At 44.1% G+C, this 23343-nt stretch overlaps 1 protein-coding gene across 1 annotated transcript; it reads left to right on the forward strand.

Annotated features, from left to right (window-relative positions):
* The first annotated feature begins 225 nt into the window (after positions 1-225).
* Positions 226-23191, forward strand: stox1 (storkhead box 1). Its single transcript, XM_035172332.2, has 4 exons — positions 226-1217; positions 17855-18007; positions 18663-21312; positions 21974-23191. The coding sequence occupies exons 1-4, from the start codon at positions 890-892 to the stop codon at positions 22125-22127; spliced, it is 3285 nt and encodes a 1094-aa protein (XP_035028223.2). The 5' UTR covers positions 226-889; the 3' UTR covers positions 22128-23191.
* The last annotated feature ends 152 nt before the right edge of the window (positions 23192-23343 follow it).

Below are 23343 nucleotides of genomic sequence, written 5' to 3' on the forward strand. Positions count from 1 at the left end.
GTATTCTTACTAGAGGACTAGCAGGAGAAGCTCCGGAGAAAGTCCGATAGTCTCAATTGAGCCATTTTTCAGACATGGCAGACAAATCCGGAGAAGTGGCTATGGAGTTTATCCACAGTTTGCTTCTCACACATGCACAACACAGCAGGAGCTTCTCTGCACAGACGCTTCACAACAGCAACAAATCCGTATTTTTCAGGCAGAGGCCGGAAGTGACGCATTAATTCTGCGGCGGTGATCACGGGGTTTTCTTGACAACACACGGACTCGTTCGCAGTGAATCCGGCGGATTTCTACGGACGAACTACGGAGTTCAGTGCATGTCTGAAAGCAGCTTCGGACATTTGAATTCTCACGCACACAGCCCATCCGGAGAAAGTCAGGAAATTATCTGGAGTACCAGCAACGAGCATGGGCCTCTTTAGTGGGGGCGAAATCTGCCTCGACAGGTTGGAGTGAGAAATGAAGGGAGAGATGAGAGTGAGGGGGTCAAGTGAGGAGAAAACCCAAATGAAAGCCAGACTCTAATATTATCTCTTCTTAAAGACTGACATTAAAACCCTCCCTCGTCCAGCAGGTTGGAGCAGAGGAGCCAGTCAGTGGGAGGTCTGTCTACCTGTGTGTCCCACCAGCAGCAGCAGGCGGATGATCCCTCCTCCTCCTCTTCCTCCTCTTCCTCCTCCGCCACCGTCACTGTTTCCCTGGAAGCTCACAGACACCAGTCGCAGTGAGACGTCTTCTGCGCCTCCGGTCCACAGGGCGCAGGGCTCAGACGCACACTGGAGGAATGCGTGGCAAACCCCGGCGTCTATTTGGATTCCCAGAGAGGAGAGCCGCCGTTTTAACCGAGTGCATTTTCTCCAGTGGAATAATATCCCCGTAGCTAGACATGTCTCTCCAGCCGCGGGTCGTGCAGCTCTCCGCCGCGTCGCTCGCTGTGATCCTCGGCCAGGACGAGGAGAGTTTGCGCGCCGGCGGAGAGAAACTCAGCGCGCGGACGAGCGGTCAGGAGATCTTCGCGGACTTCAAGGAGCAAAACTCGCGCAGCTTCTGGAATAAAAGGCTGGTGAAGGCCATCGCGGATGTGTGCTTCCAGGGATGGATGGAGAACTTGGTGCTTTTCATTCAGGGCAACGCGAACAACCTGGAGGTGCTGCGGGAAGCGTGGATGCGCAGGGCTCTGAGGTCACCGAAGGGGTTCACCATTAAAGCTGTCGGTATGTAACGTGCGGTTCTGTCAATGACCTGCTGTCACCATTTATATTATAAAAGTGTTATTATCAATCAATGGCACCAATGCAACTTTACGCACCTTAAAGTCAGAAATACAATGCAAAGCTTCACCAACAAGAGCTGTTGTAGTGATTACACTGGAAATAAAGACACCACGGGAGCATAATGTGTTGTCCTAACCAGTGACACTGTGAAATGTGTGTAGAATCGCACACCATTTGTTTACCACACTGAGAGAGGTGTGTGAAAGTCATAAACTTTGAATAACAAGGAGCTGACAAGGTTTAACACCCTTCCTCCTCTTTCTCCTCCTCCTCCTCTTCTGGATTTACCTTCTACTGATCACACAATTTAGTTAAATCTGATGGGTAAAGTGGATTAATCTTTACCCAAAAGTTATGGAATCAATAGTGATTTGTTTTCAGTACGTCTCACTACCCCAAACAGCAGGTCTGGACGACTATTTCATCCCTTGTGGAATTAAGAGTCTCGCCTTTTTGGATGTTTCTAAAGTGTAGAGGTATAAAAGAATGCCAAGGTCAAATATTTTCATATATCTACATGGCTGCATCAGTTTCCCCTGTACGAAACTGCTTTCAAAAATCGGCATACTTTTTAAAAAGTCCAAAATTTGTTGCCACAAGCAGTGAAAAGTTGCCAGTTTAACCAATTTCAAACAATTTATAACACAGATTGTTCTTTGGTAATTTGAAGCCACTTGATCCATCCAGATGATCTTAAACTCAGATAACACCTCTTTGGTTTGAGATGATTGCCTGACGATTGCCTCCCTTCCTTGTAGACATGGTGTTGTGTTTAACAAAGCTCTGCATCTCATTTAATTACTTCTAATTGCTCCCCTCCTCTGGTTTTCCTCTGGATTTATTCTAAGGCAGCATATACCTGCACAGAAACAATGAATGGAAACCTTTATGCAGCCTCCCATACCGTGATCTCATGGGTTGTAAATGCCTGACAGCACCAGCTGCTGGACAAAATGACAACCCTGTGTGTGGACTTAGCCCTAATGACAGTGTTCTTCAGAGATACACCAGGTCATTCACACGTTTTCTTCCTCTAGAAGACAGATACTAAACTGTAGGTTATAGCAAATACATGCGGGGGGCCTGATTTTATGGCTTTGTCGCAAAGCACCAACTTCCAGTCATAAATATGTAATCATGAAAAGTTCAATAAGCCGTTTTCAGACATGACCTGCGGGTAAAAACCCGGAGAAGTGGCTATGGAGTTTACCCAGAGTTTGCCTTTCCCACATGCACAACGCAGCGGGAGGTTCTCTGCACAGATGCGTTCACAACAGCAACAAATCCTCCGTATTATTCAGGCGAGAGGTGGAGCAGCCGGGTGCAACAGGCAGAGACAGGAAGCAAGATATTAACTGTGCTGCGGAGATCATGTGATTTTTCTGTGACACAGACACCGCCGTCAGCTCTTATCACCACAAACTCTCTTGACATCTTCATCGGTGACTACGTGTGTGATATTTGTTTTCTTTTTTCTTTCTTTTTTCTTTATAAAGCGTCTTTCACACATTAGAAGCATCATCAACCCAGTGAATTCAGTGGGGATCCCCTGCTGTGTTCTCACATCGACTTCTCCTTGATTTCTACAGGATTTATACTCGGAGGCCAGGCGGAGAAAGATCGCAGAAACTGAGGAGCGCCTCACTCGGATATTTGCGTTCACACATGCACCTCATTCAAAGAAAATAAGATGAAATCAGCTATAGTGTTAGTTATTCAATTGCCGGCAGGGTAGATAGTCAAGCAGCAGCAGGGTCCTTGTGGTTGTTGAAACAGTGTCCCAGCAACACACACATTTGCTCTGAGCTGCCATTTGGTGCAGCTGCCTCACGACACCTCTTGTTTCATTGTCTGTCTTTCCAATATCATGTCCGTCTTTGTTTGAGTGTTATTGTGTCTGGATTCAGCCCCTGCCGCTGTGTACCTGCTGATTTTGTGTCAGTCGGTCCGCTCTGCCAGACTGAGTGGTGCACGCACAAGTTAAAGGGAGGAATGTGAAAGGGGAGGAAGAGACCACACACATGGGGGAAGACCCGGGGGGGGGCGTGAAGTCACGGAGTGGGGGAGGAGGTGGATGCTGACATGCCGTCCCGCTGTGAGAGTTTCTGGCCCCCAAGCTTCAACTCGGCACACAAACAAGCACCATATGCGGCAGAGGTGATGCTGAGCCGGTCATTATGCACCGCGTCAGCACAAAGGTGCACACAGATATGCATGAGCTCACAGTCGGACACAAGGCCGAAGTCCATACCTTTTCATGTTTGAGCTTCACAGCAGACACTCGTGAGCAAACACGTCTGTGTGTGTGGACATGTCACCTTCTCCTCCTCCTTAAGAAATCCTTCGCCTCACACCGCAGCAATTTGTATGGAAATCAGTGCTGGCAGGCTGTCAGGGCCTGGTTTACTGCCTCCTCTCAACAGAGAGAGTTGGTCAGCAGTGAATCACCGTGCGACTGGCTGCCGAGTCGACCACAGACGCTTTTCTGTTACCCAGGATTAATGTCCCTCCATTTCATGGCCGGTGAGGCACTGTGGAAGTCAGACTCCGAGATTGATATTAGGCATGGAGCAAAAGGCCATGACATTGTCCTGATATAAATTTGTTGGCTGGAAAACAGAAAAACTTTAGAGTTATGGGGTGTAGTGAATTTCAAACAGCCCCGTGACGTGAGGAGATTTTCTTTAAGGGGAGTTCAGGGGCCAGTGTGTGAGCTGTTAAGCTTAGACTAACCAGCGTTCGATAATTGGAGAGAGACGTGGATGGTTAAACAAAGCTCCCAGACAAACAGACGCACTCACTTTGATTAATTTGTGCTAATTCCTCATTGGCCCTGTCTGGTTATCTGTGCTAAAAGCCCGAGTGAGGACAGATTGTTCTGTTGGCCAATCCGCTGTCTCTGGGCCTCTTAAGAGGGGCGAACACGTAGAGAAGGAGGTGTGCGGGAGGCGGGGAGGGTTGATGGAGGAAGGGGGATCGTAGGGAGGTTAGGCCGAGGTAAACAGACAGGGTGAGGAGTTAGTATGAACAGACATTATTGTTGTTATCCTTGTGGGAATGGGGCCCACTGGTACTGCGGTTGACCCCCTTCACTTCGTCTCATGAATGTCTGGAGGGTGTTTCTCATTCTTCCTTTTTTACTCGGAAATTATCTCTTCATCACTTCTCTGGCTTTTAGCAGTTGTTTACAGAATAATACCAACGCAAAGTCATTGCGTTAATGATCAGTGTGAATACAGAGGACATCCATCTTGCCAAGAGTCTTGACATTCACAGTGTTTACATACACACTGTAGCCTGAATACAGAAAATCCTGGTTTATAGTAACCCCGTTTAACCGAATTTTTTAAATAATCAGGATATGGTTTCTGTAGAAAACAGAAGCTGTATGAAGGAGAATTCTTATGAAATGCTAAGATAACTTCTTCCAACTCTTGCTAGACAATCTACTCATTACTGATCTGCAATGAAGTGCATAACCCTATTTCCAAACTTTTCCTTTAATCTGATTTGAAGAGAATCTTTGAAGTGTATGAAAACAAACTCATGGTCTTGTCCGCAGTCAGTCCCCAAAAGCTGGAGAACCACCAAGGCTTTCCTGTTGAAACCAGAGGCTTCATGATGGCTGTTAGCTGGTTCTGCATTATTTAGACAGTCACTGTTGTCGCTGCAGCGGTATGACCATGGATCCATGACTTGAAACATTTATATGGAGTCAGCCAGTGGTGTAATGAGGTGTCCTGTATCCTCCCTACAATCAACCTCTGTTAACTGCTCCTGTCCTCTTTGAACATGGACGTGAACGAGTCCTCTGGACGGGCCTCTCACTTTCGCCATGGAAAACACTTCTCTGGTCATTGTAGGACATACTGAGGGTCTCCCTCTGTGTGTTTTCGGGGAATTGGGTTATGGCTATGCTGCAACTTTCCAAGTTTCCTTTTTTTAAATGGTATGTTTCATTTATCCGTCCATACCATGAGGTGGTGAAGCATTCCTGAAATGCTTCATTTACTCTTGAGATCATTTCCTGAACTCGCAGGACCAGTGAGCCTCAGTTCTGCTCTCTACTTTTTACTTGAAAGCGTTGTATTCTCACACATGGGGTGTCTCCTTTCATGAGGGTGTTTTGTCAAAGTCTCAAAGCGCTCTACTAATGGTCATAACTCTTCCAGATGTCAGCTTATTAACCGTGACACTCCCTTGCCGGGGTTTACCACGTTTAAATGGCCCACCCTGTCCTAACTAAGCAGCGGAGGTCAGAGGTTACGACCTTCCTGCTAACAAGCCATTGAGGTCATATATCTTCAGAGGGTTTTTAGGAAGCAAAATGAGCAACATACAACAACAAAGTATCCAGGTGTTCTACACTGGACAGTTAAGCTTCTGTTGGTTTCCCCAACCTTTATTTGTCAGGCACACCCCCACACCCTCTAAATATATTCATTTACAATATATACGCCTATATACTGGATTTATTTAGCACTATTAACTATATAGAAGTGAATATTTTGCTTGCTTTACTCAAGTTTGTAGCTGTAGGTTGAGTGGCAAAAGCTGAAGATTACAAATGCTTTTTTAGTTACAATTTAAACTATAAACTCTACAAAGATGGAAGACATGACAGCCCCTTAAAAGTGAAGCCAAAGCGTCTCAATCACAACCCGGTGGCTGGCTGCAGTATAGGTTATAAACTTCCCCCCACCATGTTGGGATATGGACCAAACTACAGTAAAAAGTCAAATAATTTTTCTCAAAGAAGGTTTCTATCATTTTAGGTAGTTAGTATTACACTGATGTTTGTTCAAGTGTTGATTTTTCCACTAAGTTTGGTTTTAACTATTTATGCTATAAAAACGGAGTGAAACATCATGTTTGACAGCTGAGTCTGAATCCCAATTAATCAAGCATGTGCATTTGCGGGCCCTTCTTACTAAAGCTCCATCCCCCTATTGCTAATGCGCTGTGGCTTCAAACACGTAAGATAGCGCCGTTGGTATCCGGAATATTTTGGCCTCATTTCTGAATGGTGCTAGGAGGTGGAGACATGTCATCCATCTTTATATACAGTCTATGATTTCAACAGTTTAGCCACTGCGTCACAGCGGTGCAACTAGGCTGTTCCATTCCCAAGACTCCTTCAAATGTGGCCAGCAAATGAGTCCTTCCGTTCCTTAGCAATAAAGGATTGAATGGATGGATCCTTCTCCGGCCAACCTATCCCAGGATTCAATGAACAGTTACGAAGCCAACAGGCTAGTTATGCGTGTGACTGAGCTACAGTAAGAGCAGACATTCAATGAAGCTAATGATGCAATGTTAAGAGCGGGACAAGCTGGTGACGCAAATTTGAAATCAGAGTCCTCAGAAGGATGCAACTCCTGAAGAGTTAAGAATTAATGAAAAGTTACCATGGATCAGCATCATACTAATTTATTATCCTATCAGTGTGTTTATTTTCCTTATCAACAGAATGTGGTTATATTTGAAACTAGTCGAAAGCTATTTTTTCAGTTGAGTTTCCCCACATGCCTGGTGGTATAACCATAGGAGTATAACAAACTGCCATCATGGCATGTGTTTTTACTGAGACTTTGTTAAAGAACTCCTGTGATTTGTCAATGTCTGTATTTTATTGGTCTGGTTACAGACAGATTGATGAAGGGAAATACTCATGGAGGCACATCTGTGTGAGATCTGCTCCACTCACCATCAGAGCTGCTTTCAGACAATACTTGTTAAAGAATGACCACTCTCCAGATCCCTTGACACTAATAGCATGACATTAAGCTGTTGCACAAAATATATGCTGCTGTTTTTCAGGCTCAAAATGACGAAGAGTCTGTGTTATGGCAGTGGTCGGTTCAGTCGTGTTCTCACAAAAACAGAGGTGGAATGTTTTTTTTGAGAAAACCATAGACCAAGTCTGCAAGTGCCCATTAGTGTAGGGATTATCTGAATTAAATGTTGGTTTGACCAAAGAACACCTCATTTCATTTATCCAACAGTTTATGGGAGATAAACTGTTATATATCGGAAGGTTTTGACTTAATGTAATGAAAAGATAAAGCGGCATGTGGGATTTATGTGCAGATTTTTTTTTACTATTAAAATGCTTTTCAAATAGCCCTGTGCACTGCCAGGAGGATGTCTCTGTATTTATGTCGAATGTCTTTCTACCTATCTCCTGCGCTTGTAAACTATGGTTTATGATATCGCTCAGATAGTAAGAAACCTTGACCTCTGCAGTGTCTACACATGTGTGAGAGATTCTGTGCTTGCATACCTCTCAGCACATCATTTGTTAGTCACATCCTTTCCCATTGAGCAGGAAGCTCTACCCAGGTGCAAATCTGGCATGTTGGCCTTTTTATCGACCCAAATATTGGGCTCGCCCTTAGCGGTGGAGTGGAGCGGTGCCAGCAATAACAGCTTCCTCTGTATCCCTCAGCTTATACACCCTGTCAGCAGCCGCTTGGGTTTCACTCTTGGGATTTTATCTTCATTCACCCTCAGGTTGGACAAGTGGGTTGACATAGAAGTGAGGCTATATTGCATTAAATTTGGTATTACTATTACTCTTCAGTTTCCTGACAGGATGTTTTCTTTGCTTCATTTAGCATTGATAAATGCAAAGGTATGCTAACACCGGCTCTGTGATAGCAAACTGCTGTGTTATTGTATGCAAAGAGTGAAAGATACTTTCAAGCATCACACCACAGCTCTGTGCTGACCAGTTGTAGAGCATTAAAAAGCACTTGATCATATGGCAGACACCATGATGGGAGCTCTGTTCTAAATACTAAGATAACAAACGCAGAAATCTGCTGCACCTCAACCTCAATTAAATGAGAGGAAATGGGTTTCATCTGCAACCAATGAGCGCCGTCTCTCTTGATTATCTGACGTGAATCTGCTGGAAACCCCTTAGGATTGTATGTATGTTTTGGTGTGAGGTGTCCATTGGAGAAGTTGGAGGAAAGTACCTGGACCTTTGAATAATACAAAACTGGTATAACTAGAGCTCTGTTGTTTATATGGAAGTAACATATCCAAGCACAGATTAGTTTCATCATCAATGCAACAATTCAAAAACATCATATGCATAGAAAAGTACTGGCCGGTTTAATCGTATAAATATGTTGTTTGTGAATCTAAATTAGACACAAAGTCGGAATAACATCAGGAAATCATTGACTTAATCAATTGTTTTGAAAGGATAAATAAACAGAGCAGTTTTGTGTTATTCTAAGATTGCAGATAAGGCATTGAAAGGCCATTTTGCCTCAGAGTATAATGTACTACCTTAATAACTATACTGAGGTTGCGCAGAGCTATAAATTACTTTTATGATTTAACATTCATCATGGAGAAAGTACATTTACAAGTGCTTTTACTTTGAACGTAAGCCAAACACGAGGGTCTACAAAACATCTGGGCAAAGACCAGGTTTTTCTTCTTGTCATGACTACGACATATGAATCTCAAAATTGAGGGGATTTCAGTTTATCCATCCAGTCTATTGCATTTTGTATAGTTTATGCTGACAGTCCCATTGATTTGGAATAATACAAGCTTCATGGTTATTATCAATAATGCACGGGGAGATTAGACAAGACCGGAAAGTATTTTACGGTAAATAAATTCAATTACTGAAAACAAAATATTTTCTATGGCACACAATGAGCTTTTGTGTGATTAAATGTCACTGGTGATGTCATGCACGAAGGGCTGCATTTCAGGATAGCTCAGCCTCTGGAAATATTTTTTTTTACCATTCTGTTCTTTTTAAACGTTGCATTTTTCATGTGCAACACTAATCTCTGCAGTATCACTTTACTCAAACTTTTTCTAATCACATGAAAGGTTTACACTTGAACACACTGCATCTGAGCTGGGATCAGGCCGAGGTGAAGTAGTTACTCAGGAGATTGTGACAGATTTGGCATATGCAGGGGAGGACTTGGATGCAGTTTCTGTACAATGCAGTGATTCTAACAGAAATGTTAAAAGCACGAAGTCGGCTGTTAAAGAACAAAGGAAAGGCACTGTGGTCCACATTTAAATGACTTGGACATGCCAGGCGTCTGGCCCGAAAAAAGGCACCGGCAAACTGTGGGGTAATGTTCCTGCTCATGAAAGCAGACGAGAACCAGATCTGTCGGGGTGTGTCCCATCAAGTCGGGGGAGGTAGGAAATAAAAAGATGGGGAAATAAAGTGTAGGGAAAGTTGTGCTTTAAATCCTGTTTCCTGGCGCCACAGCCATGTATTGGTGTTATGTTACACAGTGCACTTTAGGCTGTGATATAAAATACAGCGTTGTGTAAGTCCACATTGTCACTGGTCTTCTGATAAACACCTGCTCAGGTGTAATTCCCGTTTCACAAGAATATGATAACAGGATTTCTGCACTAGTTCAGCTCCAGGTCATTGATATGAATAGCAGTCCATCACATGTCACAACAAATGGCATGTGATGTGAGTTCTAATGTCTAATCGGATGGTAAAAGCATTATTTAATGGCATTACAGCTGCAGGGATTTGCAGCCAACATCTGCGGTAACGGGCTATGTGAGCGAAGATGTTTTAAGCTCTGTAAATGTGAAATGAGAAGCTTAGTCACAGGCTGTTTATCCTTTCTTGCCAGCATATGTTAAATGTCACAGAGTTGGTTTGGCAAAGTGAGTCTCGAGGCTATAGCTGGATTGTCAATGTCCGTACGACGCGTCTGCTGCTGTTTCTTCTTTTTCGTTGGCTTTGTATTGCATGTGGCAGGTCGTCGCCGCAGTAAAGGTTTCTATGGCGATGCTAGTCAACACAAAGCCTGCCTGTGTTTCACTTCATTGCCTCAAGTTGTAGCTCATGAATCCTCTTTAGTCACAGTGTTTTGACTTTTTTTTTTTCTCTTATCCGTTCGTCTGCTGATTAAGGAGTGCGGTTCGCTCTCAGATGGAGCATTCAGAAGTCAGCGTTCAAACCCTGACACGAAATCAGATTAAACAATACAGAGCAGTCTCCAGATAAAATCTATTTAATCTGAGGTAGCAACCTGCCAACAATCTCATCTTCTCCAACACTGATTACAAAGAGGGCACAGTCCAGATTTGACTCTTTCCCTCCCTTCACTTAATATTTAAACAGGAGCACTCAGACCTTCTCAACCACCAGTGGGTCAGATTAAATATTTACCTAATTCTTACAAGTCTGGCCACAATTGCTGGTTTTATTATTGTGAATCAATCAATCAATAAAACTGTAAAATGATCAGTGGCTCCGTTTTTCAAGTTTACTGCATATTGGTGTGGTTTTAAGTGGTAACTGGCCGCCGTGTTGTTAAAGTTGTTAAAAGATGCTGCAGTCAAGTAAATTAAACAATAGACAAACATTTTGATTAAATGTGGACAGCCGTATTTCTTTCAGAGAGGACGGACAGGAAAGGGCAGTGTTGCTAGACTGGGCGAGGTTTGGTTGTTGGGACACTCGGGCTGTGATTGCTCTCTGAAGGGATCTTTTCACTCACTTTATTGGGCCATTTCACTGCACTGCTCACATCTGTGTGTTCTATGGGAGTGAGAGACACAAACTCGTAAAGCCCTTTTAAAACACACGCAACACATAAGAGGGGGGCGGGGTCACGGAGGCCTGCTGGACCAAAAATCCCAAACCTGAGGGTAAACTCGTCATGGGACTGGGAGGGAGTCGCGACATAAATTACAGTTGGCGTCTCTTCCCGTTACACTGAATGTTTGACATTGTCTCACCTGAGACGATCGTTCACGCACAGCCGTGCAGATTCACTGAAGCGTGTCCTTCACAAGGTCTCCGTCGACTGGGAGACAGGGAGCGATTCTGCAGTTTGGGCAGGCCTCAAGTTCATGTTGAATGCCATGCAGTGTGTCCTTAATGAGGGAGAGAGGAGATTAGCCTGTTTGCCTGCTGGAGCCTAAAAGATTAGACGATAGCAGGATGAGATAAAATGGTGTGTGTATGTATTTGTGAGTATGTGTTTCTGGAGAGGCCAAGGAGCCGGGGATTGCGGCAACAAAGCTGATGTTTCAAAGTGGTGGTGTGATCGACGCCCTGAGGGGCCACACTGATAGCAGGGTTAATGAGCACGCAGCATTATAAACAACACTTCACATTCAAATGCAATGTTTTAAGGTTTAGAGGAACCTGGCTGCTTTAAAGTACAAATTAAAACAGGTTTTTACTTGTTTTACTTCACTGTACAATATTTTTGTTTACAGGTTTTCGGTCATGAAGGGCTGGTTGTGAGGGAGAAGAGGATTACACTACTGCTGCACTAGTTAGCAAAAATATCAAGTATTAAAAATCTCTGTTTAATAGTCCATCCATTCATCCATCCAACTGTCCGTGATCTATACCGCTTCGACATTGGGCGAGAGTTGGGGTGCACCCTGGTCACCAGTGTGTCCCAGGGCCAACAAAGACAAACAACCATTCATATTAACACTAGAGTCAATTCAGTGTCTCTGATCACCTTAGCCCTATCTGTATGTATTTGCACGGTGGGAGGAAGCTGGAGTACCTGTTAAAACCCAAACAGTCATGGAGAGAGCATGCAAACTCCACACAGAATGGCCCAGGAAATGTAGATTCATTTTCAGGCTGTTGTGAAGGCTTTATCTTTGTTCTGTACATCTACTTCTGAGTCTCTGGAATTTGTGCTTTTACTAAGGTATGTTCTAAAGTTTAACAGGTACTTTAGCTTTAATTGCCTAATAGTAGGGTTACAAAATGTCCCTTCCCTCTACGATACAAAATTATTCTGGTCCTTGTGCGGCTGCAGGACACATTTTGACCGTGACATAGCCGCCTGCACTCATAATTGGAAGAAACTCCCTCCTTCCTGTTCAGTAAATGTACAGATAGCAGGATGTACTGTATAGTGTGTTGTTGTGTTAGTGTTTCCCCCCAAGAAGCTGGAGGTAATGCAATCACGTAAAAATGGGACTCATGTGGCTGCGAGCTAACAACACAGCCAGCTAACAACACAGCCATGTGAATACATGTGGCATTGATCAGCGTCAGCAGACAAAAATGTCTCAGTGGGGACAGACGAGAGAAAGTCTGTGTCAATCATCTCCACAAACTGAGCAGTCAGCTTCAGGCATTATTCATTTTTCATCCCCCAGGCTGCAGTTTATTCTGACATGGAAAGTTTATGGCACGGGGGAAAAACAACATTCTGCGTGGAGCAGAATAATGTGGGGTTTGTCACTTTATTCAAATGTTGTGGAGAATAGCATTAAAATGAAATTTCAGACTTATCATATAAAGTTGCAATGATCTCTTTTAATCCACATTGGCATATAGAGTATTTGCATTATGGCAGCAGCTCTGAATACACTTGTTGATGTCATGCTTTTATCAACTTTCATTTCAAACGAAACAACATGGACAAGCTGTTTTGCTCTCTGCTTATTCCTGTCAAAGTGGTTCACTCACAACAAGTCAATGCTTTACTCCAGCAGTTTAGTATTAATGTTTGGAGACACATGCAGGAAACAGTGTTGGCAACAGAGGGTGTGATATTCTGACTTTAGTCCATGCCTTTGGTTCAAGTTCCCAAAACACTGGATCCTACACTTCCCATATTGCAAGCCATCTTTTAATTACAGTTGGGTTATGCTTAAACAAAACCAGTTCCTTCAACATGTTCTCCAACGACTACAGAAACTGTAATTGTTTCCAAACGGCCACACTCAGGCAGCCATCATCCAGCAGCGAGACATGACATTGTTATGGATGAGGAGGGAGTATGGGGATATTCAGACAGTCACTCCTGGAGGACATTCATAAGCTGCTTTCAGACATGCACTGAATGCCAGATGATCTCCTAAATCTTCAGTTTTACGGAACTTTTCCTGTCAGTCCCATGTCCAGAGAATGTCCAAGTGAGCTCATGTGAGAATAAAGCGGGACAATGTCCAGAAAACAGCAAGAAAGTGAGCGTGTTGATGACGTTTCTAACAAGCTATGAAAAAATAAAAATAAAAAAAACGATGAAGAAGTCAACTTTGAAAGACAACAAGATACGAGCGCTTTACGTAAGTGGAATTTATACGTCATGTGATGCCTCCTGCCTGCTCAGCCCAAGCGCCACCCCTCACCTGAAGGTTTCAGACATTTTCCTGTTGTTGTGAACACATCTGACCCGGACAATCTCCTGCTGCAATCTTCATACATGAGGGCAAAGTCCGGAAAACGTCTGTACCCAATTTTCTGGACATTTTAATGTCTGAAAAATACAAAGAGAAAGATTGCACGCTGGCTTTTGACCCTCCCTGCTTGATAAACAGCAAAGTCCTTAAAATTCTGTAACCCCAGTTTGTAAATCAGGGTTTCTGTCTGCAAACCCAAGGTGTGATAACCTTGATGGCATCATGGTGACATCATCAGCACTTCCAGAACCAGAGAAGACCCTACACAGTTGTTTTCTTAAGTTGAGCAGATCTAAACATTACAGGGGAACAGACTTATAAAATTGTTAGGTTCTGTTCTGTTTCTCCTCCTAACTTGCACCGACACAAATCTCGCCTCTTGTTTGATTCCCGAGCTGCTGTTTACCCCTCCTCCCTCTTCCTTGTGGCACAGGGTTCGGTTGCCATGGCACCCAGCCGGGTATTCATGCCGCGTATGACAAAGGGTGTAATGTCGGCGGCCCTGTCTTAGATTACAGGAACACTGAGGTCCGTTCCCCCTGGAGAGAAGATGGTTACAACAGCGAACCTCCTCGATGGTCACGCCTGCTAATGTTAGACTCAATAAACACTAATCCTCCGCTCGGCCCATCCTTCGGTTACACAGACGTTTTCCTATATAAAACACTGTAGGTTTATTAATGTCTTCTGTTTTTCACCTATTGCCAGTCACTCTTGTCTGTTGAATTCTTTTTGTCAGTACCGCTACCCGAGCGTAAAGAATTGACTGGTATGTGGGAAACATGCTCTCGCTTGATCCTATTTCAGTTTTAAACTCCCTTACGAGTATAGATTATGTTCTCCAATGTCAGACAGGATATCCTGGTCTGATCCAGGACGTGGTCAGAGAAGTGGAGCTAATGGTCAATGCAGCGAAACTACCTTTGTGTGTTACCTCCACCAAGGAGGTCATTACCAGTATTCCACAAAACCTACGAGACAGATTGACCACAAAACTTAGTGGAAGGATGTTTTAGGGAAGAATCCTTACATTTTTGGTTTGGATCCGGATCAGAGGGTTAAGAGATAAGGATTGTTTCACCATTTTCAACACCAGGGAAAAATGTATTGACCATGATGAAAAGAATCTGCCATGTTTAGGGATATCTATGAGTGTAACTTGCTGCAGCTTGATGGAAGTTTAGGGGGCTGTTGGGCCGGAGGTATGTGCTCTTCAATACTTAGTGTATTAATTCCCCATGACCCTTTGACTGTTGGCTATAAGTGGTTGCTATGTGGACAGGCTGCCGCTCATATAGGAAGTCAACAACAATGAGGAGCACAAGTCAGCAGCACTAATTCACTGCCCAGGGAGACAGCTATTGAGATATCTGTGCAGAGGTTTAGTCAGATTAACGTCCTCTGTCGGAGCTGGGGGAAGGCAGATGTTTTTTTTACAATCCCTCTGTGTGTCGTAGGATCAGTTTTACAAAGAAAGACCTCTGTCTGTGAGACTTATGGGCCTCAAGTGAGCTCACTGTGCTGGTAATTGTTTTTTTTTGTTTTTTTACTGACTTAGTTTGAGAATAGTTCATTTTCAGTTTAACTAAACACATGAGTATCACTTTGATTAATTTCAGCAAGTTAAAGAACTGCTGTGGTCAGTGTGGCCAGATTGGGTGATTTTCCACCCAGTTGCTTTATAAGTCACCAGTTGGATACTGTTTTTTTTATTTAGGTTAAAGTACATTTTTAATAAATAGTTTAGGTTTGTTTTTGTACGATTGAGTTCACATCTACATAATTTTGGACTATTTTCCCATAGATTGGCCCTTTCCTCTCCACTGATTAGTTAAATATATCGACTGTTAACTGATCACCATCTAACAAAAGGTAGGTATAGTTTAGTTTGATAAATTGAGCCATCGCCCCTGTTCGAATTAATATTGTAGCTCTGAGATAAAAGATTTGTTAAAATGTACATGTTTGTGTGGGTCAGGAGGGAGAGAGGGTTGGTGGCTCCAAGTGTCCTTGGGCAAGATACTGAACCCCAAATTGAGATTGTATGAATGGGGTTTGTACTGTCATGTAAGTCCATTTACCATTCATATAAAAGAATATGCTAAATGAAAGAGTTAATGAAACAACTATTTTTACAGTGATTGGACATGTCGTAGGCGGCTCAGGCTACGTGTCTGTGGGGCTTCATTGGTTGTAATAAACCATTTGGGTATATACACATCTCTTGTCAAATAAAACAAACATCAGTAGACTTGCCTGGATCCATCAGCGTGGTATGTCTGTGTTCTGTTCCGCTTCACCGTGGCAGATATTTGATTAGTTGTTTATTTTCCCTGCGTCGGACATAAGTGGTTCAAGTGTGACGGTTGTAAATGTTTGGTTTACATCAAGTGTGAGCCTGGTGGTGTTTTCACTGAAAGCCCTGGAGATGATGGGAGTATCACTCACACACTCCACATGGTGAAGAGTGAATCCACACAGTTACACAACTGGAGACATGAAATCACAAGGGGACAATGTGTCAATAACAAAAACAAGTTGAAACTCCAATTGAGTGGAAATTGTTTAAACACGTGTGTTGCATTTTTTACTCTCATATTTGGACTAATATTGGATTCTGTTGTTATGAATAAAATAAAGCAGGTCGAGTGTGATGAGGAGCCTTTTTTCTTGTTACCACCTTTTTTATTAACTTATCTCCTTTCACTCTTCATGTACCGGACACGGATGCAGTGTAGCTCATTAACTAAAACCAATTTTCCAGTTCTGTGGGTAAGGTTAAGTCTGTGCCCTTGTTTTTTATGTGGGGAGTGTCTGTATTTACCCAGATACTAATCATTCATCAGCAGTGGGATCTGATGTGTTTTGGTGCTTTCACTGAGTTTACTTCACATTAGTTAACATCACTACTTGTGCTTTGTCTGTAGCTGCTTTCAGAGCTGCATTGAATAATCGGTCATTATCCAGGGGGGCTGTGAAAATTCAAACGTCCGAGTCAGTCGCTGCGGACATTCTCCAGAGTTTTTCCTGACAGCCGCCTGGTAAAAACTGTAGAATATCTAAATAAGCCTGTGTGTGAATGCAGCAGGATATTGCCTGAAGAATTCATAGCAAGCGAGTGGGTGCGTTGATGATGTTTCTAACACACAACATACAAAAAAAACAAAGCAAACAAAGATTTGCCATTCATGTAGAAGACGCAGACGAAGTTGTCAATCTTGGAAAGACAATGAGATTTTAGAGCCTTTATGCCATGTCCTGCCTCCTGCTTCTCTACCGAGGCACCAACCTTCACCTGAAAGCTAATGTGTATATTTTCCTGTTGATGTGGACGGGTCTGACGCGCACAATATCCTGCTGCATATGTGAAAGACAAATTCCAGACCCCATTGTCCATATTCCGGAGTTCATGTGGATAATATGAAGACATTGATGCCAGTATTTTCAAAACTAATGATCTTTTGTTTAAAAATAAGTTTTGCAAAGTCTCCAGGATCTAAGAAAATATCTTTTCATTTCCCTTTAATATTGATGTGCAGGGCTTTGTATTTCTTATTGATCCCACTGTAGTTATGCACAGCAAAAAAAAACTGTCTCTGAACAAGATGACACATTGAACTCAGAGGTAACAAATAACATCAGTGTGAAACTCCACATTCAATTTCAACGCATCTCGCTCTCTTTGCGATAGGCTTTGCACAAAAACAAACGATTTTCCTGAATGAACTTAAACACCCCATGTTGCTTTAATTATGTTTTTCCGTGCGTGAAACTGCCTTGATTGTTTTTGATACTCTAATAAAATCTCTCTAAAAATGTCAGTTTAGCTTTAAAAGCAGCTTAGTTTTATGGTTTGAAAGACTTGTGGCTTCTGTCTAATGGGCTTTGTTTGCCTGTCAGAGGAATATTGTCTGTTAACGGGGGGGGGTTGTGACGTGAGGTAGACGTAAATAAATTTAGTTTCCTGCAATTTTAACAAAGACAAAATATTTCAGTCTTTTCTCCTAGTTGTCTCACTTCTAGTGTTGTGTTTGTATAAGGGCACCTCCTAGACATGTGGGGCAGTGTGATACGGGGGCAGGACATGTGATCTGCCCAGCAGGCAGCGCTGTGGTCATTTCTGTGGGAGTAATGGAATTCTGTGGTTTGTCCCAGAACTGATGGAATTTCAAAAGCAGTCAGGCATGGTTCATATAACTCACATAAGTAGACCACCTCGGTCATGATTTAGAGGGTGGTTAGGGGAGGAATGTCAACTTCAGTACTTTGAGTTGTTTTCTCTGGCAGGCAGCACGAGTCGGAGAGAGGGGCTTCTCTAACCCAGGTGTGTTTGTGTGTACTGCAGCAGGCCCACCTGTTTCTCACTCCGTCATCTGCTGGTGTTTTGTTTTCAGGTGACCTGTCCCCGGTGCAGATGTCCCCCGTCCCCCAGTCTCAGTTCATTCCCCTGGCCGAGGTGCTGTGCTCGGTCATCTCAGATATGAACTCCTCCCAAACCATCGTCAACCAGGAGGCACTTGTCAACTACATGAGCAAAGCCCACCCAGGTAATCCAATAAAGAATTTACTCATCTTGCTTTTGAAAGGACTATTTCATCATTTTGATTTGCGTGCTTATTCACTTTCTGACAGGGTTTTAGATTACAAGCTTTGTAAAGCTCATATGATCTAAGCTTAGCAAAAACACTAACCTAGTTCAGCCCTAAATCTGGCTACCAACACCTCAAAAGCTCACAAATGATCACATTATATTTCATCTTTCTGCATCCTTCCACCGAGTTTCGTGGAATATAAGTGCTGCGCAATCGTGCTAACTAACAGACAGACGCATACAAACATATAACCTCCTTGACGAAGATAATTACAGTTTGCTATTCTAGGAGGGGTTGTGTGCCAGACAGCGTAACAGACAAAGTAATAAGAAATAATTTGTCACATAAACCCCTGTTGGTTTTGCGTGACTCAAAGAAGCAAAATGTATTATGTGAAATATTGACGTAGTTGGGAATTGCATAGAGCAGGCGCATTGTTTCCCCATTTTCAGTCTATGGGCATAGCTAAATGGCTGCTGGCTTCATGTGTAACAGACTCGGGTGAAGCCATGAGACATTACATATGTTACATGGTATTATTGGACTAACTATATTCTTAAACCAGAAACGATTTTCCTTAACTTGCCTTTCTCTTGCCTGTCTGTCTCAGGGATAACCATCCCCACTCAGGACATCCTCTATAACGCTCTGGGCACTTTGATCAAGGAACGCAAGATTTACCATACAGGCGAGGGCTACTTCATCGTCACCCCTCAAACTTATTTCATCACCAACAACATCGCCCGTGAGAAGAGTTGGTGGACGTCTGGGTCAGCAGATGACCCTCCCTCTCCTCCTCCAATTACTTACCTCCTGAGCAACGACGCCTGTGTGGAGAGCACCCAGTCCCCCCCAGTGGCACACTGCAAGTCCTGCAGCTGCTTCAGCCCCCTCCAAACACCCACTAATGTCACCCCTGCTACTGTGACAGCCACCGTGTCGCCTTCCACTGTCCCAGACCAACATTCGGTCTCTATCTCAGTAAGTGAGTGCACAGGTAAGAGCCTGAAGTGGCCCCGACCGCTGGATCACAAACCCACGGTGCAGAATCAGTCCACCTCCACGGCAGCAGACTGTCAGGCAAGCGAGATCAGCAAAAATACAGCTTCCACTAACGCCACTGGTCGCAAAGAAAAAGACACCAAGCCGGGGAGGAAGTTTGGTCTCAGTTTGTTCTGGAGGAATGGAGGGAAAAAAGAGAAGCCAAAGAAAGAGTATGCATCTTTCTCAGGTCAGTTTCCTCCAGAGGAATGGCCGGTGAGAGACGAGGACGACCTGAACAACTTACCTCGTGACCTAGAGCACGCCATCATCAAACGCATCAACCCTGAACTGACGGTGGACAATTTGACTCGCCACACGGTCCTAATGAAGAAGCTAGAGGAGAGGAGAGAGAGGGGGGTAGACAGAGTGTTAGAGAGGGGTCTGGATAAAGATGATAAGGGAGTAGACAAGGGAATGTCTACAGAGATCTTAGCGTTCTCAAAACCCAGGCACCATCACTCCTCTAAGGCGGCGGCAGGAAAGAGATCTGCTCTGAAGGCTTCCCGCAGCAAGCGGAGGGCCCACTCATCCAGAGAGAAGCAAAGGGAAAGAGAGAAGGAGAGGGTTAAGAGTAAGGTTCCCATATGTGCGGACAATTATCCAGAGGGGGACGATTTGATCCCTACTCGGCTCAGAGGGGAAATCCCTGTTGATGAACCAGATCCAGTGGAAGAAGGTGGAGTTGTCGGGGGAAAATCCCTTTATAAGAAACGCATTGAAAACCCTTTCCAGACTCAGCCAATCAAAGACCCGGCTGATGCTGCCATTCCCGCCACCAACAGAGAGCAGAGAAGACGAGAGGTGAAAGAGGGCAAGGCCTCGGGGCCAGGAAGGAAGGACCGAACGGGTCACCGGTCGAAATCCTGGGACCCGCATCGGGCCAAAGTTAACGCCACAGACGGAGAGCACGTAGGGAAAACCCCGACATCTGACGACAGGTACGACTATGTGCATGAGAAGGAATTCGCTGCTGATCATCAGCTCCAAGCAGACACAAAACTCAACAGAGAGCTCCCGCTGGACTACAGCCCAGCCTACCCACAGAGCAGCACCCTCCGGATAGACGACAAGGTCCGACATCAGAGGGAGGGAACTGGCAAGAATGGCTGGGAGAGAGACGGCAAGAGCGCACCTTTTCAGGAGGTTGAATACAACACTGTGCCACACCAAACTATAGCTGAACAATACTCAAATGCTAACAGCAATCTTTCTACACCTGTCGTAAACCACTCACATGACACAACCCTGCCCTGGCCCAAGCCCCCTTTGCAGAGGAAACACTCGCTCATACTCTCCAACCCACAGAGGGACGATTTACCGAGGCCTGACAAACTTTTTTCACATCAGCCGACCTGTGAAAGTCCAGCCACCCAGGAGCAACAGGAGATCAGACCTGTCGCTACCAGCTGTAGAGAACAAAGGGCCATGAGCCAGGGTGAAAGGTCTGAGCTGATGACCCAGAGCAATCCCTCGATAACAGACGCTGATGGATTGATAGAAGACGACTACAGGCTCTATCAGCGAGCAGACGAGCAGCAGGACGAGGACGCCTGCAGCTCCCTGTGTCTCAATGAGGAGGAGATTATTGATGTGACAAATGTGTACAGAGCCGGTGTAGCAGACTACCGCGGTCACCAGCTGGTTTATCATAACCGTGAATCTGATTTGCAATATCAGGGACACCACAGTCTCTATTACAACTCCAACCTCCACCAACCACAAGGCTCAGGGGACAGCACTGTGAAAGATCTCATCACCCCAGCAACCCAGAGGGCGTCTTCCCTCAGCCCCGCCAGAGCTGGAGAGACCAGCTGGAGGCTCCGTCATCACCATCAGAAGGCTCGATCACCAGGGGCCCAAAGTGGATCCACGTCCATCCAGGGGGAAGGGCCCCACGAGATGAACCTCGATTTGGATTGTCCCGAACCGTCCGAAGTTGCAGACAGTAGCATCTTCGACTACTGCCAGACCAGCGAGATCGAGTCAGACGCAGAGACCATCCGCAAGTCGGCTGACGAGGGCGACGGCGAATCCGCTCACTGGGCGGTCGAGGCAGAGGAAGCGAGGGAGGACGACTTCGACGAGACGGGCGTCCCTCCGACTCACAGGGTCGTTCTGGGCATGCCCGGTGGAGCGAGAAGGGCAGAGATCGGGGAAGCGGTGGAAATGGGAGAAAACCAGAGCATCACAGGAGACAGTGGTATCGATTCTCCTCGGTGAGTGCCTCTCTTTAGAGTTTGTTCATATTAGCTGCAATAAGACACTGTGATATTTCGCTATAGCCCAGGGGTATCCTGTCACAGCCATTGAACTTTGTGAAAGTTAGACAGCTCACACCTTCTGCTGAAAAGGTTTTATGTAGAGGAAAAAGAGACGTTCTTAATCCCTTAGCACAGATGCTCATTCTTCAGGTCAGCCCTTTTCTGCTTTTCACACCTCGGGCTCTATTTCTTTGCGGCCACACCAGACTCCCCCCTCTTGGTGGAGCTTTAGTGACAGTTAAAATAAACACTGCATTGAGGTTAGTTAACCTCTAGGTTACATGTCTGTGGCTGGCCTTACTACCAATTAGGTTTTTTTTCTCCTTTTAAAGTAAATTGCAATAAAGCTGAACAAACACCTCATGACCAATTACAGGTTCCAGTATTTGGACATAAGGGAGTCATTTTGATAATAATGTGTAATTGCTGTGCAGCACTTAAATTATTGTGTCATTATCAAAGAGGAAGAAAAGACTTATATTCTGGCATTGAACTCGTCGTGCACTCTGGTATGTCGGTGGACTGATAGAGTGCACGAGCGCTTCACCTTGTTAAAGTGGCGTATTTTCGGAAAATATCAACCTCGTGCCCCCTCTCTCCTCTCCCCTCCCCACAGGACCCGTGTTAGCCTGGCTTCCACTAACACCAACATTCTGGAGGGTCTCAAGAGAAGAGGCTTTCTGCAAAACCTGGAGAAGCTGCACTCAAAGAGCAGCACCATCCGACCCCAGAGCTCACTGCTGCAGCTGACCCCCGTCATGAACGTATAGCGGGTCCAGGTCTCCTGCTCGGGCTGAGATCTCTTCACGCAGCTCAGAACGCAAACCGAGTGCTTGAATGTTAAATTCTATGCAAACCGCTCCATTAGAAACACACCCTGTAAGAAGGGTGCGCACGTTGTTGCCTTCCTCCACATAATGATACCTGCCTTACAGGGGTCAGTGTACAGATGTACAGTAACTATATTTTTCTTTTTGTAAATATGTTTTAAAGGTAATATGCTACGATTTATCTATTCATGTATTTGCTGTTAAACGTGTGTATCTGCAGTTTTTGTCTTGTAAATATAGTTTTCTTTCCCTACATGTCTTATTGGTTAAAATGTTCATAACAGCAATAACATGTTCTTGCATTTACTGTGAAGAAACAACACGAGTATGTGAGACTTTGCCGTTACTTAAGTAAAAGTTCTGAAACTTGCTATTAATATTGGCACATCAACCTCAGAATGCGATGTTGTTCTAGGTCCAATAATGCTTTTATAGCCTTTGTCCAATTTTTAAACAGGCATTTTTGTTTTTACTGGAAGATATCACCCAATGCAACTAACAAATTGAATTTAAATACATATATTTGTAAAGTTTACCCAGTTAAGTCGTTGTATGTGTTGGTGGGAGATTGTGGATGGTTCATCAGCTTGAAATAAAAACTATGTCCCATCCCTAATGTAAACCAGACATTGCTTTTCACCCACAGGACTGATAAGGTTCTATTATCTCCGAAGGACTTGGTGACAACTGATCCCAACAATGAGTCTGATCCAGTTCTGAAGGAATGTAAAGCAGTGTCGTGCTTTTTAGCTTGGAAAGGGGGGAACTTTCCTGGTGTTATGTTGATGTGTTTACATTTGTACTCGGGACATTCCCATAGTTTCCCCCAGGTAAACGCGGCTCCTCTAACCGCAGCAGACTGGCTCAGTTTCTTTAAGACAAAATAATCCTTTATTCTTCCCACAATGCAGAAATGTGTTATTGCAGCAAAGAGGACAGTCAAAATAGACATTGCTAAAGAAATAAGTGAACATGCAATACAAATGTGAATGAAATGTAAAAAATAAATGGAATAAAATGATAGAGTAAACTGAATATATAAATTACAGTTAAAAATTACAGCTTGAGTCAAATGTTTTAGTTGTATAAAGGATAATAATCATAAAACACTAGCATTAGTAAAGGACTAAAAAATATATAACACTAGCATTAGTAG

The sequence above is a fragment of the Hippoglossus stenolepis genome, chromosome 12 (assembly GCF_022539355.2).
Source record: "Hippoglossus stenolepis isolate QCI-W04-F060 chromosome 12, HSTE1.2, whole genome shotgun sequence".
Lineage (NCBI taxonomy): Eukaryota > Metazoa > Chordata > Actinopteri > Pleuronectiformes > Pleuronectidae > Hippoglossus > Hippoglossus stenolepis.